At 39.9% G+C, this 17,577-nt stretch overlaps 1 protein-coding gene across 5 annotated transcripts in view; it reads left to right on the forward strand.

Moving 5' to 3' along the window:
• The window catches only part of PDE5A (phosphodiesterase 5A), a 50,021-nt gene that overhangs the window by 19,009 nt on the left and 13,435 nt on the right, over positions 1–17,577 (forward strand). For 4 of the 5 annotated variants that reach the window (XM_018083888.2, XM_018083891.2, XM_018083892.2 and 1 more), the window contains exons 4-13: positions 149–220; positions 1,292–1,381; positions 2,015–2,152; positions 2,633–2,700; positions 4,620–4,728; positions 7,027–7,111; positions 9,715–9,890; positions 11,265–11,324; positions 15,005–15,151; positions 17,024–17,149. In XM_018083888.2, coding sequence (XP_017939377.1) covers positions 149–220; positions 1,292–1,381; positions 2,015–2,152; positions 2,633–2,700; positions 4,620–4,728; positions 7,027–7,111; positions 9,715–9,890; positions 11,265–11,324; positions 15,005–15,151; positions 17,024–17,149 — 1,071 coding nt within the window. The remainder of the gene's footprint in view (positions 1–148; positions 221–1,291; positions 1,382–2,014; positions 2,153–2,632; positions 2,701–4,619; positions 4,729–7,026; positions 7,112–9,714; positions 9,891–11,264; positions 11,325–15,004; positions 15,152–17,023; positions 17,150–17,577) is intronic. The other variant, XM_018083889.2, reaches the window with a different exon arrangement.

Raw genomic sequence — 17,577 nt, forward strand, 5'->3', positions numbered from 1 at the left:
AGGCTAAGGTGGGAAACATTTATTATACTAACAGTTTGATTTATTAGTCAACCAAATACCTGTAATGATCACTTATTATCTACTATACATATGCCTAGAAATACAATCTGATGACAGACTCCTAATTGCTCCATTTTGAACACTCCAGGTTGTCGGTGTGGCTCAAGCAATCAACAAGAAATCTGGAATTGGTGGCACCTTCACTGAACAAGATGAAAAGGTATAAAAGCTTTATCCATTTCTGTCTCTTCTGTTTTCCCAGGGGGATGGGGGATGCATATGTTAATAATTAATTTTTCTCAAAAAGTAAAAACTCCTGCTAATACTGCAAATGTCTTTCTTTATGAGGCCATGAGAAATGTGGATGTGAAACAGTTTGATTTCTGGATCACGATGTTATCTGTCATTTATCTCTGAAACACAGGCTTACTCTCCTGAAATGCATCGTAAAACAGTTTCATAACTTGTAAGAGATATCATTTTTTATTCAATGGTTCCGACTCTCCTGGCATGGCCAACAAACATATTTTGAATATTAAAATTTGTGTAGTGATTCTCTTTCAAATACTGTGTCACTTCTCAATATAGCAATTGCAGGAAAAGAAAAAGCTTTGGATAAATTATGACCAATGTCTAAGATAATCAGTAGAGCAGACAGTAGAATTGATTCCTAATTCTCCCATTGCAGTTGCTTTCCAAACATTTCCGGACTTCACATTCAGGTTGGTTTGGCAAAAGCCAGGCTGTGCTCAGGCTGAAGAAGTGACTTAATCCTCAGCAGTAAAAGAATCAGAATTCACCCTTTCTCTTTGAAAACTCCCCCTTTAAAACAAAATGCAGCCTGAGTATCTGCAGGATATAAGAATTAATCTCACACTGAGAGGGGGAAAATTGTGGGGTTGCTATGTTAGCAGAATTTTATTTCCCCTTTCCAAGAGATGTAATAGCCCAAAATGAGAGAGGCTGGTTGTCTGCGCTCAGGTTTTCTAAATAAAATAAGCATTGCTGCAAAATGACTTGATTCCTTTGAGCTGCTTCTTATATCAGTCTTATCAATCCTACTTGCACCAAGATAACCTGCGAAGATCATTAGTTTAAACAAAAGGAGAAGGGATTCTTGAGGAAATAACAAATTAGGAGCAACCGAAAAAACCCAGACCCTGAATGTGTGGTTGCCAAAACCCACAAAAATATCAATTAATACTTCCAAGTGGAAACAAAACATTGCAGCAGCTCATCTTTGACTGTGGGACGTCATCTCCACGAGGTGCTGCTGTTCCTTTGTCTGCAGGACTTCGCCGCCTATTTGGCGTTTTGCGGAATTGTCCTTCACAACGCGCAGTTGTACGAGACGTCTCTGCTGGAGAACAGGCGGAATCAGGTATGGAACCATTTCCTGCTGGGTCTCTGTTTCCAAAGTGACCCTCAGGGTTGCTAAACTGGTGCAAATTTGGCTAATTTTTCGAGTTGCCTTCGTGCTTCTTGTGAGGCAAAAAAAAGGAACAGGAGCACATTTGAGCGGCCGAGTCCTCCAGCAGCAGCTTTGAAGTGCTGTGTCCAAATGATGCTCTCACCAAATGAGTTCATTGGGATCTGCTCAGAATTACAACAGATAGTAATTGTGCTCCAAAGTTTTAAGAAATGTAGATATCACTGGTTTCAGAATGCACACATGAACCATAGGAAATCATTAGGTTTCCTAAGGACAAGTAACTGTGTTGTCTGGACTTCTCAGGTTTCATTTGATGACCTGTTAATGCCTAAATCTATTCTGCCTCTCTGACCCAAAACATCAGCCAGCCATCTGTGCTATTTATTTCCTCCATCAAAAGCGTCAAACTGGCTGTTATTCACTTACTTTGCAGTCTGTGTGAGAGCCAATATTTAATTGTGGTCACAGACACACACACTGACTTCCTTGATTCAGGGGGAGAGAGGACTCAAAGACAGTAGTAATGCTAATTATTGCATAAATCACAACTAGTCAAAATTTCACAAAAGGCCTTTTCCCCAGGTGCTTCTTGACCTTGCCAGCCTGATCTTTGAGGAGCAGCAGTCTTTGGAAGTAATCCTGAAGAAGATAGCTGCCACTATAATATCCTTCATGCAAGTGCAGAGGTGTACCATCTTCATAGTGGATGAAGACTGTCCCGTGAGTGTGGCCTTTTGGCTAAAGGCAGAAGAGCTTATTCCCTGGGAGTGGTTTGGGTTTCCCTAAATCCTGACTCTGTAGGGTTTCTGACCCATAGTATGTTCTGTCATCTTTTCATGCTCAGTTTTTAATTTTCTGGCATCTGCTCAGGCTGGCTGTTGACTCGGGAGGTTTTGGTCTTTGTGTAGTTAAAGAATTTCTGTGCTGACAGATAAATTTGGTATGGCTTGTAAATACTGGCATTTCTTCTTGGAGTCATCAGTAGAGACTCAAGACACTTCAATGATACCTGAAGTTGTACCAAAAGATGTCTTTGTGGCAGGATCCTGTACAGATGTGAAATGAAGGGAAAGAATTTTACACTTGTGTTTATTACAGAATAGGTCTTGGTAACTGCAACAAGGTTTTCACGGATCATACTATTCTAATTTGTGTCAGCCTTATAGACCTGTGTATTAAAATATCCTCTTGGTATTCCAGGATACATTTTCCAGTGTGTTTCACATGGAATCTGAGGAATTAGAAGATTCTGCTGAAAATCTGAAGAGGTAAACCAGTGAATTCAGACCTTTGTTCATCCCAGGAGAATCCTGAAGAAACTATGCTATTAATATTCTTTTCATAATAACAGGCCTTATTTCTACTGGGTCCTAGGTATTACTGCTATTTTTAGAGAGCAGGTTTTGCCCTGAAGTGTGCCCAGACAAACTCTCTTGCCTTGAAAAGGCCCCACTGAGCAGAACAGGAGAGTAGGGCCCGATCTCTTGTCTATGTAGGCAACTATGGTGTAGAGTAGAAGATAATAATCCTATTAATATTTTTAATCAGTTATTTTAATCATCACCCTTATCTCATAGATAAGGAAGCTGGCTTAAAGAACAAGTCTGACTAAATCAAGACTGAAGTCCTAAAGTTCTAACTTTCAGTCATCTTTGAGAAACCAACTGGGAGGAAGGGAGAGGTAGAAATAGCTGAATTAAAATACCCAGATTAAATAGTTTCCAAATTTAGCCTGAACCTCCGTATTGAAGTTTGAAAATTACTGTCTCCATTACTTTTCTCTGCCATCAAAGACAGCTGTTTCAAATAATGTCAAAAAGAGACACAGTTGTATATAAAATGTTCACTGTGGATATTGTGTGCAGAGAGAAAACGGAGATTTCCATACCCCTTTGATGCTTTTTTTGCAGTAAACATTTATTATATTAAAATTAATTCCATATATTAGAAAATTATGTCCAAAGTGTGGGGGTTAAGCAACCAAAAACTGTTGAGCTGTATTACAGTTCTAGACACTGTACAACCAGAATGTAGAGAGGTACAACAGTCTGATAAGATCATAAGGTGAAAAAGAAAGTTCCTCTTTACTTGCTCTTCTACACTATGAGAATGGACCCTTCCACTTCATTATCCCTTTTATGGTTACTATTTAATGGACTCAAAATGTGATTTACTGCTTGCATGGGCCATCAGTAAATTATTTCTCATAACTGATAGGGGAGGAATTTTGAAGGCTGAATTTCCTATCAGAATTTTGTTCATGAGACAGCACAACTACGTGCTGAGGACTGTACTGTGAGTCAGCCACTGGAGTCAGAACTTCTGCTCTGCTTGAAAGGCGTGATTTTTGGGCAATAGCAGAAATAATGACATGGATTAGATAGGAATTATTACTTTACATAATAAAATTCAGTCTTGTTATGTAATCAAGGACCCCTCCAGCCCTGTGAACATCCTTACAGCAGGAGGGTAACTGAAGTCAAGTCAAATGTCAGAGGGAAACTCCGGGAGCTTGATGGCAATAGGTTTATTTTGAGGGCATATGTCCTCGAAGGCAGGAGGGTCTGAGGGTGTAAGAGAATTAAAATACCTTAATTAAATAAGCTGTGACTAAAAGAGTGGAGATGACTGATTCCGTAAATGTCCTTTGTGTCCCAATTTGGAATAAACAGTTCTATTTCAGTAACAGAATCTCCATATGACTGATTGGGCCTTTAGTTTTAGAACAAATTTGAAATGAACTTAGAAGCAGAAAATTCCCAAGTGATACCTGCTGCTGTCTCTTTAACTAATATGGGAATTTCATCCAGTATTGGCTCTTTAAGTGTGTCAGATTTGTGAATGGAGTTGGTTTTCACAAGGTTCTGTTTATTTCTATATAAACGCAGCTGTTCATTCTCTGTCCTTCATCTGTGTAAACCGTAGGGATTTGTTTATTTTTTCAGCTTGGTGTTCAGTGTTAATGTTGAATAAGAAATGGTGGAATGCACACGTCAGTCCACTGCAGTTTTGTGATGACAGCTGGATTGGGATCCAGGGTTTGAACTCAACCCCATTATATATCTATTAGTTGTATCTACAGATCCTTTTCTCATACAGGAAAGATATTACTCCTACCTGCTGGGCATAAATGCAATGCCTCATTTCCATGCCACGCACATAACAGTGGTGTTGTTGTGTCCTTCAGGGACTACGACACAAACCAAATCAATTACATGTATGCTCAGTACGTCAAGAACACCATGGAGCCACTCAACATCCCAGATGTCTGCAAAGACAGAAGATTTCCCTGGACGGTAAGGAAAATAAGCTTAGATTTGGAAATCAGAAACAGAAAATGTTTCTCTGTTTACCTTTCAAGGCTTTTTTTGTTTTCCCCTTATTGTTTCTGTCAATGTAATGGCCCCGGTTAGAATAATGAAAGCACAAAGGAGGGTACACAGAGAGCGTTGGGAGGCTCCCCATTCCCTTTTATCCTTTCCCTTCTTGTTCTGGCAAAGATTAATGTTATAGATGCAGGTTCTTTGCTGGTTTGGAGATGGAACAAATTCACTTTTGTTTGGGAGCTTTTGCTTCACAAGTGTGATCTCGTGGTATGGTGTACTACTGAGCACATGGATAATGGAGAGTGAGGAAGGAAGGTCACCTGGCAGGACTCAGATTCCAGTCAGGTTGCCTGCAGAGTTGTCATTAACAAAAAGCAAACTTGTAATTCTATATTTTCCTGTCCTTCTAGAAATTAGAAAGATGTCTGCTCTTCTTACTGTATTTAAGCCTGTTTCCCAGAGGGGCTCAGGGAGAGGGTAATGAGAGGGACATGAGTTGCTACGGTCAGCAGATGGCTTTTTACCAAAATTTGTTCTGAGACACACAGCAAAGAGGTCAGAAAATATAGTGTTCAGTGTGATTGTTCCAGTAAGTGGAAAGAAGGGGCAGGCTTGTGGTGGGGAGCTCTGTTGCTTCCCTTTTTTTTTTCTGTGCAAGGTTTCACGAATGTTCTGGAGTGGATTTCTAGAAGTGCTCAGCACTTTGCAGTACAGGGCCCAAAGCTCTTAACTGCAGGACTGGAAGTACAGACAGAATCCGGTGGATATACTGTATAGATCAATAAAGAAAGAGGTGATTATTTGGAAGACATTTAAAAATAAAATTAATACCTTGAGAGTCATCCAAACAACTGTTTGTCTGAAACAGGCTGTTCAGTAGAGTTATTTTGCATTTTTGCCTGGAACACACCTTATGGAAGGAAGTCATAAAAAGAAAATAACAGTGCTGTTAGAAAGAATTCTGGATAATGTTTTTTGGCACACAGTGACTGCATCTGCACCGCTGCTTAGGAGCAGTCCCAAGGCAGGGCTGGAGGCTAAATGTTTCGAAAGCTGATGAACCCTGATGTGAGGGAAATCCCAGGTGTTCCCAGTGCCCTAGAAACCCTGGCTTGCCTCTTTCTTTGGAGGACATTCAACAGCATCTGTAGTCACCTCATGAAAATACCTTTGCGCTTTGGTGGCCTGAACTGCCTAGGAAATGGCACGAGGCAGAAGAGCAGCTTGGGTTTATTTGTGCTGTGATGTTGAGCTGTGAAGTTGCCTCAGGTTCAGGCCATTTCCAAGGATAGCACAGAAGCCAAATGCTGAGCTTCAGCTGTCAGGTGTCCGTGTTCTTCCCCGAACCAACAAAGTTAGTGCAGTGGAGACAAAGTTCAAATATCTACAACGCTCCTTTAAAGGCATTTAAGCCTGGTTTTGGCTTACTCTCCTTCCTTTTCACTAATACTGGGTCAGGCACTTCTATTAAGCACCGTCCACTGTGGTTTCATCTCCAGTCCTCTCCTGTTTGACTTTTAGGGAGAGATGCTGATTCTTATCTCCTTTTTTTACAGCTGATTGCACAGGTATTGCAGCTGAGAAAACAATCCTGCTCCTGAGTTATTCTGTATAACCCTCTTGATAATGGGCTACTATTAAGTAGTAGTACTTAAGTGGCTGGAGTTGTGTAAAGTATGTGGCATGATGTAATCCTTTAATGATTTCTTTAAAGAATCACATCTCCTATTGCCACTTGTAAGCATTACAGTGTTTGTGCACTCACCTGCCAAGATCCTATCTACAGTCTTTGCACAGCACCAGAGAGCAGAGCAACAATAGTTAAAAAAAAAAAACCACCAAGATAACCTTTTGATTGGAAATATTAATGTGTGCCCATTTTTTGTGTCACATACAATTAGAGATTGGACCAAATGTACTTCTCAGCAGCTGCCACATTATTCCAGGAGCAGTCAGAGTAGAATTACATCCTTTTCTCACCAGGTATTTGAAAAAGAGGCATTGTCTTCTTGATCCAACCTTCCACTTCCCAAATAAATTGATTCTCCTTCTACTGGAGCACGAGACATGATGGAAAATCTTTGGAAGGATGTAGAATGTTGCCCTAGCTGGTAGTAGTTTTCCTACTTGTTGTTTGTGTGCAAACTCTTTGAAGACATGGTTCCTTTTGAAGGAGTATGTAAGCAAAGAATAGTTGCAGACCCACCTTCAGCCACCTGAACACTCGTCTCTAAAATTGTAACTGTATTTTTTTTGTTTGTCTAACAGAATGACAGTGCAGAAAATGTAAGCCAACACATAAAGAGTTTGCTGTGTACACCAATAAAAAATGGGAAAAAGAATAAAGTGATAGGTAGGTATCTCTACAAAAATGTCGTTATACATTTCACAGAAATATTGATGTGCTCCACAGTAAAATCCAAGCAACGTGGAATCTCAAGCCGGGAGAAAAGATCCTTAATTATCATGTTTTCAATTAATAAGTCCTCTGAGACCACCCTGAGTATAAGTTGCTTACCTAATAAGTTACCAAAGAGCAGAATGAGTATCAGCCTGAGTTCCTGGCATCAGTAAGTTCCACAAGCAAACAAAAAATAAAACATACTGATCCCTAGACAGTAGCATGAATCCAACTTACTCAGCTTTACAAAATTTGGCCAGTAAATATTAAGAGTTCCGAGAATGCATTTTTAATGGTCTTCAAATAATTTTCTTTGGGAATTATGGCAAAACTGCAGAGCCCAATTTTTATAGTAAATATGAGGTCCTTTTTTTGTGAAGACAGATTATTTTTTTTTAACCTTTGAAGCAGAAAGAGAAGCATCCTCTTCACCTAATGGAGTTTTGGTATTAGCTTCTTTCCTGAGTTCTTTTATTACTTTATTTAAATATTCTAGCAAACCCTAGTAGACCAAGGTGAAGACTGAACTGTTGAGCTTTAATTAGAGATATTTCACTATGCTGTGAGCTACTGATCTCATGGATTTTTTTTTTTCTCTTGGGATTTTCTATGGAAGTGCAAGAATTTCAGTCAGGCCACCCATTTAGGTGGGTTTTTCAAATCTGAGTAATTCTCATTGGGAAATGTTCTTTGAAGTCTCTTCTGGTTTCACATCTGCCTAATGTTCAGATATTTAATAGGGCAAGGTCAAGAAGTTGTCTTTGGGACAATATCCAGAAGCTCCTTTGCCACACTATACAGCATCCATGATTATTATTATCATAAGTCTGGTTTCTTTTTAAAATTATTTTAAGAGTGGTATAGCCAAAACCAGAATTTGGGAAGTGGGATTGAGGTGGGAAAAACTGTCCGCAGCAAAACCAAGCAGATCTTACTGGCAAGAAAGATGAAAAGAACTTTTTTATTCTCCTGACTTGTGCATTTCTCAGGTATGTGGTGAAAGCTTTACAGAATTTTGCTGTGGTTTTGTAACTATGTCCCAGTAAAAGACTTTGGAGTTCCTTTATTTGTAATATATGGGAATCTCAGTGCTTTGGGGAAGTATTTGAAAGGGATTTAAAGAGTCTGAAGTACTGCATAGTATATTCACTGCAGTTCTCTATTTTTTTTAAGAGACATCTCTGTGCATCCAAATGCTGTGTCTTTTAGGAATTCATTTACTTTTGTGGCATACTCACTGTTGGGGCTTAATCTTGTGTTCATGACATCACAGTTGCTATGGGAATAATTATAATGTCATAAACCATGCTAAACAGAGATCTGAAAGTGAGTTTCATGGGATTTTCCTACAGAGTTTTATAAATCAGCTTCTTTTTTTCCCAGGGAAAGTTAATCTTTTTCCTTATTTAAATCCTTATTTGCTGGGATTATGTTTTTTACTGTGATCCTGTGATCTAGTCTTCTCATCCCATTAAGGTTCAGAATCTTGTTTGCAATATTAAGATAACACAATCCCTGAGATGTATTTGCAGTTGGCCAGGAAAATGCTGGCTTTTATGCTCCAAACTGTTAGTACTCACACTCATGGGAGGGAGAAAACATTTGCACTCACTTAAGACAATAATCACCCCCAAAGCAGTTTTGGCCAAAGACAACATGTTCTTATAACGCAGCTGCTTTCATTAATATTCTGCTTTTTAGCAGAAATTACCATCTGCTGGGCAAAACTAAAGGGAGGTGTATGTCTGAATGTACCTCTGCTTCAAATGGTGTCAGGGACTTAAGCTGCAGCAAGGTGTGGTAGAAGTTACCTGGCAGACTTTTCAGTGGCCTGGGCGTGGAAAAGTCCAGAAATTCTTAAGAGAAAAATAAACAGATGCAGCTACCAACAGGTTTGAGCCTAACAAGCTGAATTCAGTAAGATGCTTTTCAAGAAGTTCAGCAGTGTTTTGGGCAGGCTGGAATCAATCACATCTTCATGGAATGGGTGACTCTGCTTAAGCTTGGAACCTCAACTTGGGTATTCTCTGTTTAGTTCATTTACTTAAAAAAAATTCCAGTACTGACTCAAATAAGGAAGCAAAAACTCTGTGTACCACTGTTCTGACTTTCATAAATGTTCTTTTGGCATGGTAGCAAAAATTTAATTAGCCTCCAAAGGACAAATTGTCTTTAGGGATTAAATCAATCTAGAATACTATTAATAATAAAAGTTAGGATGAAAACAACCCTAGAATTTCACAGGATAATCAAGTCTCTAAAGCCCTACATTTTTGGTTTACAAATCCCAATAAATACTTTTGAATCTGCTTTGTAAAATATAATTGTTTCATATATGTTTTAGCATTCATTCTATAATACATTGAAATTACTCTTAAAAAAAAAACAAAACCAGGGGAAAATCCTACAGCACTCCTGTGTGTCCCTTTTATGTACAGTGATGGTTCATACTGCAGGCTAAACTGTCCCAGACTTAATTCTTGCTGTTCCTTACAACAGGTAATATGGTGGCAGTTCTCTGTATTACTTCTTTTCCTTTCTGTACCCTGCCATAGGTGTTTGCCAGCTGGTGAACAAGATGGAAGAAAACTCAGGAAAGATCAAGGCTTTCAACAGAAATGACGAGCAGTTCCTGGAAGCCTTCGTCATCTTCTGTGGCCTGGGGATCCAGAACACACAGATGTACGAGGCTGTGGAGCGAGCCATGGCCAAACAGATGGTGACATTAGAGGTGAGCTCCACAACTAGGTGGTCCTTAATTAGCCCCAAAGTGATTTTCTCCAGACCCTGTCTGCTCTACACATCAGGACAGAAACAGTACTCCCCCCGGGGAACTCGGCCTGCGGAGTTGCTCGGGAATTTTCCCGCTTGTTTCTGGATGTGCTGGCAGACTGTTCCATTTGGTGCTGTGTTTTAACCTCGCTCATGACATTCAGTGGTGAGCTGGGCCCATCTTTTCCTCTCCCTGAGGCTGCCCAGGGGCAGCTCAGCGGGTACGCTGTGCCGCGCAGGAACAGGAAACGCTTGGGCGGATTAGGGGCTTCCTTTTCTTGTCTGAGGTTTTCTGTGATGATTTTGGCTCAGCCCTTTGGACACACAGAGTAACAGGAGCGTTATTGTAGGCTTGCAGCAGTTTCCTCAGACTCCAGCAAACCATGGCAGGATGAGCATCATCTGCTCTCAGCCTTTGAGCTGGTTCCTGTTCAGTTTAACAGCTGAAGAGGGCTTTAGTCTGAGAAGCTGAATTACTCAGAGGCGATAACTTGAAGCTGAAAGTGAAAACTTTATAGATTTTGGATCTCCTGACATTCATTATGTAAACAGAGTATTTGCAGAATTCCTAAAATGGGGATTATGTACCCCATAGCCTCTAAAAGAAACGTTACAACTCTCAAATAAACCCGTATTAAGTCATGTTAAATAAAAAGGGGGTAAAATTATTGTCAGAATGATTGGTTTATATTGCAAATTAGAAATTCTCTCTCCTACTGTAACACTTTATGGGCAATACAGGAGGTCCAGACAGATTATATGTTAACACATAGAATGGGTTCTTTAAAAAAGAATCAGTCTCTAGCTGCCTAAAATAATCCATAACCTTTTCATGACCCTTGTTCTCAAGAGCTAAAAAATATGAGCTTATTTAGTTAATTTAAAACAAACATATTGTCTTTCAGACTTTAGTGCCAAGTTTCAGTTAGGGCAAAACTTTCTTCTCTGTCTGAATAAACTCCTGAAAGAATTCCTATGGCAACAATGTCAGGCTCATAATTATAGCTGTTTCGTGTATTATTTGTCTTTGAAAGTGGGGCATGAAATCTTTCCAAAGAGAAAATCAGAGTTCTTTGCTCTTTTATAGAAACTATTTACGTTTTCCTGGCCTACTTATCTCCAGAAGGTTCTGTGCTGTGGGAGATTTGTGCAAGTTGCAGATATCTCCCCATATGCATTCAGAGAGCTCCCTTAAAGCCCTTGTGGGCCCTGCATGGACAATAGATTTCATCAGCAAACGCAGTGCAGTGTTGAAAAATCTGCTTTAGGAAAAGTACTCTTTTACCACACTGCTCTTTTGTTTGTACTAAGGGCTGCTTCTTTCTTTCTGTAGGTTCTCTCATACCATGCTTCTGCTGCTGAGGAGGAAACGAGGGAGCTGCAGGTAACAGTGGTAATTGAATTTTTTACTATTCCTATAGAAATGTTCCATGAATAGAACAAAGAGCAGTCCTTCACACAGACGTGATCCCGAAACACACAGAAGCACATCTTCCCGAAATAAAACTGACAGTGAGGGTTATACTGATTAGTTCCTGAGTTGAATCAGTAGATCATATGAAAAGGAAACATTACAATGCCTCAATCAGAAGAAATTTCTGATCAGGCTGGCCAGAGCACTGCAAGAACCAGAAAAAATGCTGAGAACTCTTCATTTTGCAGCTAAGTCTGAATGTTGCATGTCTCACAGCTTTGGTCCCTTTCAAGCATCCCAAGGATGGGTGCAGCTTTATGGCCTTGGTAGAAGTTCTGTATTTAATTTTTAATGCAGTGATTTTTTATTTTTATTATTTTTATGGCTGCTTTTCTGTGCAGTGTCCTGCTCTGCTCATGTTTAATTCTGTGTGTAGAAAGCACTGCCTGAGGAATAACTACAGCTGTGATTTCAAGCACAGTTCAAAGCACAGCATGGGCTTAGTTTCTCCAGGTCTCTGCTGGAGGAGGTGTTCCAGGGAAAAAGCATCACCCCTGCTGCACAAAAACAAATGGGAGGGATGGAGAGGAAGGCAGACACAGGGGGCAACAGGCTGGGTATTATGGGATTGGTCTGGACAAGCAAGGTGCCATGGAACAAGGTGTAAGACTACAGGTGTTTCTAGAATAGTAAGTGTCACGTGGCTTTTGAACCTCAGTCCTACCAGGCTGCTGCCCAGCCATAAAGAGCCGTGGACAAGAGCAGCACATCTCCTGGGGTTTCTCTGCAGGGCTTGGGTTGTTATCTCTGTGGTCACATCTTGACTGCTAAATAAAACAGAACCACAGCAAACCTAGAACTGGGCCAGTGTCCACCTCCACCTACCTGTCCATGTGCTTCCTAGCACAGTCCTGGCCTGTGTCAGCCACCACTCTCTAAGGACATACCAGACAACACAGGACTAGAGCACAAGCACAGGCCTTTTTATTCTGCTCTCATCTAATTTTTATTTGTTTCATTTTGCATTCATATCATTGTGTCAAGCCAGACAAAATAGATTAAAGTGATGTTTCTGGATATACCTTTCTGTGATTTGCTCTGTTTTGCTTCTAAATAACCTGACAGCACAGAAAGCAGATGCTTCATCAGGCAGTGGGGCTAGAAAATCATTGTAGTTCCCTTCCAAGTGGAACTGTCCTATTGTGTCTCATTATCTGCATTGTGGAATAGGCTGTAGTAAAATTTCTCACTTTCCTCACACTACAGAATGTCCTGTTGCATCAGTCACCTCCTCTGAGCCTGGATACAACCTGTGTTTTACCATGCAATGCAAACAAAACAAAGCAAAACTGTTCCTGGTTGCCACTCAGTTACCACAGTGCTCCCATGTTTTCCACAGCCACCTTTTTGCTGCCAGAAATTTTTGTTGCCCTTTGCATCCCTCACTAGTCCCGACTCAAGCTGAGCTTTGGTTTTCCCATCTCCAGCCCTGCACACTTTGGTGATGTCTCTGTGTTCTTCCTGGGTAGCCCATCCCCACTTCCTCCTTCTCTGTACTTCAGTTTTCTGTCTGAGCTCCATCAGGAATTCCCTGTGCATCCCTGCTGGCCTTTTACCACGCTCACTTCAGCACACTCCAGAATGGGCTATTCCTGTGTTTGAGGCATCCTTGAAGGGAGTGCCTTGGTGTATTACACAAAGCTGTAAGCTTGATCTGTATGTTTGTCACTCACAATAGAAGACAGGTTTTAAAAATTACTTTCTACACTTAACCAGGCAATGAAATGCAGTCACTAATTATTCACTACTAATTACCATTAATACGATGCTTCTAGTAAGCAATAGGAATTGAAAAGTCACAGTTATGCAAAGAGGGGAATTTTGGCACATTTTCTTCTTTTCTTGACTATTTCATGCTCTTTGTAATATTCCCAAGGTGGAGAAATTGGGCAAGAGGCTGCAGTTTGCTTGGTCAGTGCTCACAGAAGCTGACCATAGCTCAATAACTTGAAATTAAAATGCTATAAAATGGGGGGCTGAAAGCTCTTCTGGCTTCAGTAAGGGAAAGAGGAAATCTCTAATCTGGTTGAATATCACTTGAATAGCTACAGAGTGCAGGGGGTTTTATGTCTCAGGTGAAGTGAAACTTACTGTTGTGGAGTCAAAGGCAGGAGATCAAGGAAGGGAAAGATAAATTATGAATGAAGTGAGAAGACAGGCATGAGGTGCCCTGTTCAGCTCCGAGTGTGTCCTTCCAGCCCCTTTCCCTGTGAAATACCAGCCTGCAGCTGCAGATTTTCAGTTATGTCAGTAGAGTTCCTGAACAGGTGCATTATTTGCCACTGAACATACAGCTCTTTCACATGCTCACAGGTGAGATACCACATGAATCCAGGCTGAGGGACACAAAATTACTGGTACAAGAATTTTTTTTCCCCCTGTGTAAATACTGGTTTTCATAATCTTTCATGACTTTCCAATTCTGACACACAAGAAAGGTAACAGCAAACTTCTATGGAACAGGGACTGCTGGATGTAGTTATGGGGATTTACATGCTACATGTAAAAATACTGTAGATTATGACACATGCTTCCTTTTCAGTGCCTCAGGCTCCCGGGACACAGTTCCCCATGCTGGAACATTTCCAGGAGAAATGTTTTCCCCTAGAATTACAAAGAGGAAGATAAACACAGATATTTATTTCCTCCACCATTTCAGATTTACCTGATTTGTTTTGATCCACCCTCAAGTTGAGGTGAAACAGCTGTGAAGAACTGAGAACTCCTTTACAGAAAAATAATGATACTGAATTTTTTTCTGTAGACTAAGACTATTGATTTTTGGATATTATTATATTGTAGACATTTATTTTGTTAGGATAAGACTTAGCATAACCTTAACACCTGTATTTTGCGGGGCAACCAAGACCTATACTCTGCATTTTATCACCAGGAAAATTAGAGTTGTAATACATAGAGCTGTAATACATGTAATACACGGAGATATTACCGATAATTAAAAATACAGATTAAAAAAAGTAGAGTTGGGGGTTTTTTGTGTACTTTGTAATTTCAAATTTCACGGTGAAAGTTTATGATTATACTCAAATTGCACCAAGAACATTGTCCATAGGTTTTAAAGATTAGTGATCACAGGTGAACCCTGATTTTTCAGGTTTCCAGCCCTGAGAAAGCTCTGCCTGTGAATATGTTCTGTCTACAATTGTTCTGAATGGGGATCCTGTTAGGAAATCTGTTTTACTGACATCTCTTTCCTTGTCATTTTTAGCAAAATGGCAACAGTTACAGATTTTGATATCTGCACATTCATAAAAACAAACACACAACTCCACTGCCTTATTTTCTCATTCTCCCAATTGCACACATACTCTTGGTTGCAATTTGCCTCAGGTGACTTAGATAACAGACTGACCAGGTAATTCTTCCTTTATCCTCTTGATCTACGGAAAAGTATGTGTTAAATCTAAGGTAATAAGATAATATTAAACATGGAAGGCTAAGGGAAGTAAATGAGAGGTAATCATCACTTTCGTGAAGGTAAAATTTAGTGTCTCACCCCTTCTCTTCTTACAAAACAGGTGTTTCTGTTATCCTTTCTCTTCCCTAGTGCTAAGCTGTGTCCTCTCCTTCTTCTCCAGGCTGCTGTGGTGCCATCTGCACAATGCCTCAACCTGACCGACTTCTACTTCAGTGACTTTGAGCTGTCAGACTTTGAAACGACGCTGTGCACAATCCGCATGTTCACAGACCTCAACCTGGTGCAGAATTTCCAAATGAAGCACGAGGTATGGATGCTGCCAAACACTGCTTCACACACCAGGAATTCTTAGAAATTCGGGACAATAGTGAAATGACCCCAGGAAAGAGAACTGGGAAGCTGTATTACAGAGCAGTTAGCAAACTAGGAAGGTATATAAAGTGTTGGGGTCTGTCCTCAGTTTTCTGCTGAATGATGAATAATTTTACAGTCTATGATTAATGGACTGGAAAACAGAACACTGAGGAGGGAGATGCAACTTCTCAGTAAGGGAAAGGCTGTTATAAAGAGGACATTGTTCACTTTGTCCATATAAGGTAGGAACTATCTTAGTCTTTCCCTACATAAGATTAGATTAGATTTTAGAGGGAAATTCATAGTTGCAGAGATAACAGAGACTGAAACGGATTCCTTATGTGGGCTGTGGAAATGTCCCTGCAGGTTTTAACCAGCAGATCTAGTTGTAGATGTGCACCTGTCAGAGGTGATTGAGACAGGTATTCTTACTTTGCTTATAGTCCTGAGGTAAAATAGATAATCTCTTCAGCCTCTTCAGTCAATGCACACAATATCTATTTGTAAAAACCTTCCTTTTTATACTTTATTTTTGCTTTATACCTTTTCCAAGAAAACTTTCAAAGTTCACTATCCAAATGCAAAGTTAATTTGGAGGGATTCATAGGTAAACAAATTAGTTAAATAGAACATGTATTTATTTTCTATATCAGTGGTTTATAGACCAATTTAGATTAGTAGTGTTCAAGGACCAAAAGGATCACTGTATTACCTAGTCTGACCTCTGGAATATCCCAGTACTTAGTTTACCTTTGTAGTAAGGTCAAACACTTGTACTTCCTTAAGGAATATGTCCCAACAGAAGAGAGGGAGTCAGGGAGGCTAAAAATGGGAGGGCTTCAAGTTCCTAGTGGAGCAATTGCAATGGATTAGCAAAACCAAAAGAACACTGTGGGAATAGACAGGCAAGTCCACGTGTCAGTAGAAGCAGGAGAACATTGACAGCTTTGAAGGTACCATTTAAACTTCCCACAGGAGAGCTAAAGAAAACTGCCAGTAGCCTATTACTGCTGCCTCTGTCTGAGTGGAGTCCTTTTTGTGGGTGAATGACATTGGATTTTCTGTCAGCACAACATCTTTCACTAGGAACACTCAAAATTTTGAGCAAACCAGGGCCTGGATTCTCAGCCAGCATTTAACATGGAGCAATATTCTGTATCCAGTATCCTGGCTTTAAACCAAGGACCCTGTTCTAGGGAACATTAAATTATTATCTGACCTACTTACCTGTCACTTTTTTTCAAGTAAAGTACAACCCACAACATCTGATAACTGTTGAGTAAAACACCCAGGACATGCTTTCTTCCAGCATAGAAAAGAAACTACCCAGCAATATAGTAATCTTTCTCTCATAGTTATGTGCTTTCCAAAGTCCACTTCTGCTTGTTTTTTGGCAAGCTGATAGGAGGCAAAAGCCACATGTTCATTTTCAGAACAGCTCTTGAGAGGACTCTATAACTAAATAATATATCTTCTCTATCAAATATGTCATTGTAAAGAAGGATTTTTTTTCTCTCCCAGTTAGAGCTCAGCACACCTCAGTTTCTGAATTAGCAGCAGTGCTTCTGACACTAGCATTTAGCCATTAGTAACAAAAAACTAAACCCACAAGTATCACAAACTCACTGAGAGGCTGCACTAGTGGTTGTAGGCGTGTTCTTATCTATGTTCACAGTTAAAAGTAGGTTGAATTTGAAGTTTCAATTGAGTTTAAAACATTTTTTTTTCTGTAAGAGAGTTTCCTAGTGGGATTAGAGAAAGATTGGTTTTCATAAAGAGAGTGGATTTGTAATACATTTAAACTATCTGATGCTGTTTCTTCAAGGTTCTCTGCAGATGGATTTTAAGTGTAAAGAAAAATTATCGGAAGAACGTTGCCTACCACAATTGGAGACATGCCTTTAATACTGCCCAGTGCATGTTTGCTGCTCTGAAATCTGGTAAAATTCAGGTACATTTTCTGCATTAAGAATCTTTTGGCTAAGCAAATTATATAATGATGCATAGTTCTGATTGTCACGTCAGTAAGATGTTCATCATTCCACGGTACTGCCAGAAATCAAAATATGTCTGCTGAAGACTTCTGGCTTTAAGGGCTTAGTTTGTGAAACTGTTGACATGTTGTTTTGTACCCAGTTTCAGTAAATTCTCTGGAAATGGTCAGCTGGATGTTCCCAATGGGAATATCCCAAATAAGGCACGTACATGGTTATGTCCTTTAAAGTTAACACTTACACTGCAGGCAAGTCAAAAAGGTGGGGGAGAAAAGCCTGACCCTATTTCTGGATGTTTCCATAAAATATTCAACAGGAAAAATTTTTTTAAGTTCAAAGCTGAGTACAGCTTTAGACAACCAACAGAAGATAAAAATACAGAAAT

The sequence above is a fragment of the Manacus vitellinus genome, unplaced genomic scaffold (genome assembly GCF_001715985.3).
Source record: "Manacus vitellinus isolate BGI_N305 unplaced genomic scaffold, ASM171598v3 scaffold_69_pilon, whole genome shotgun sequence".
Taxonomy (NCBI): domain Eukaryota; kingdom Metazoa; phylum Chordata; class Aves; order Passeriformes; family Pipridae; genus Manacus; species Manacus vitellinus.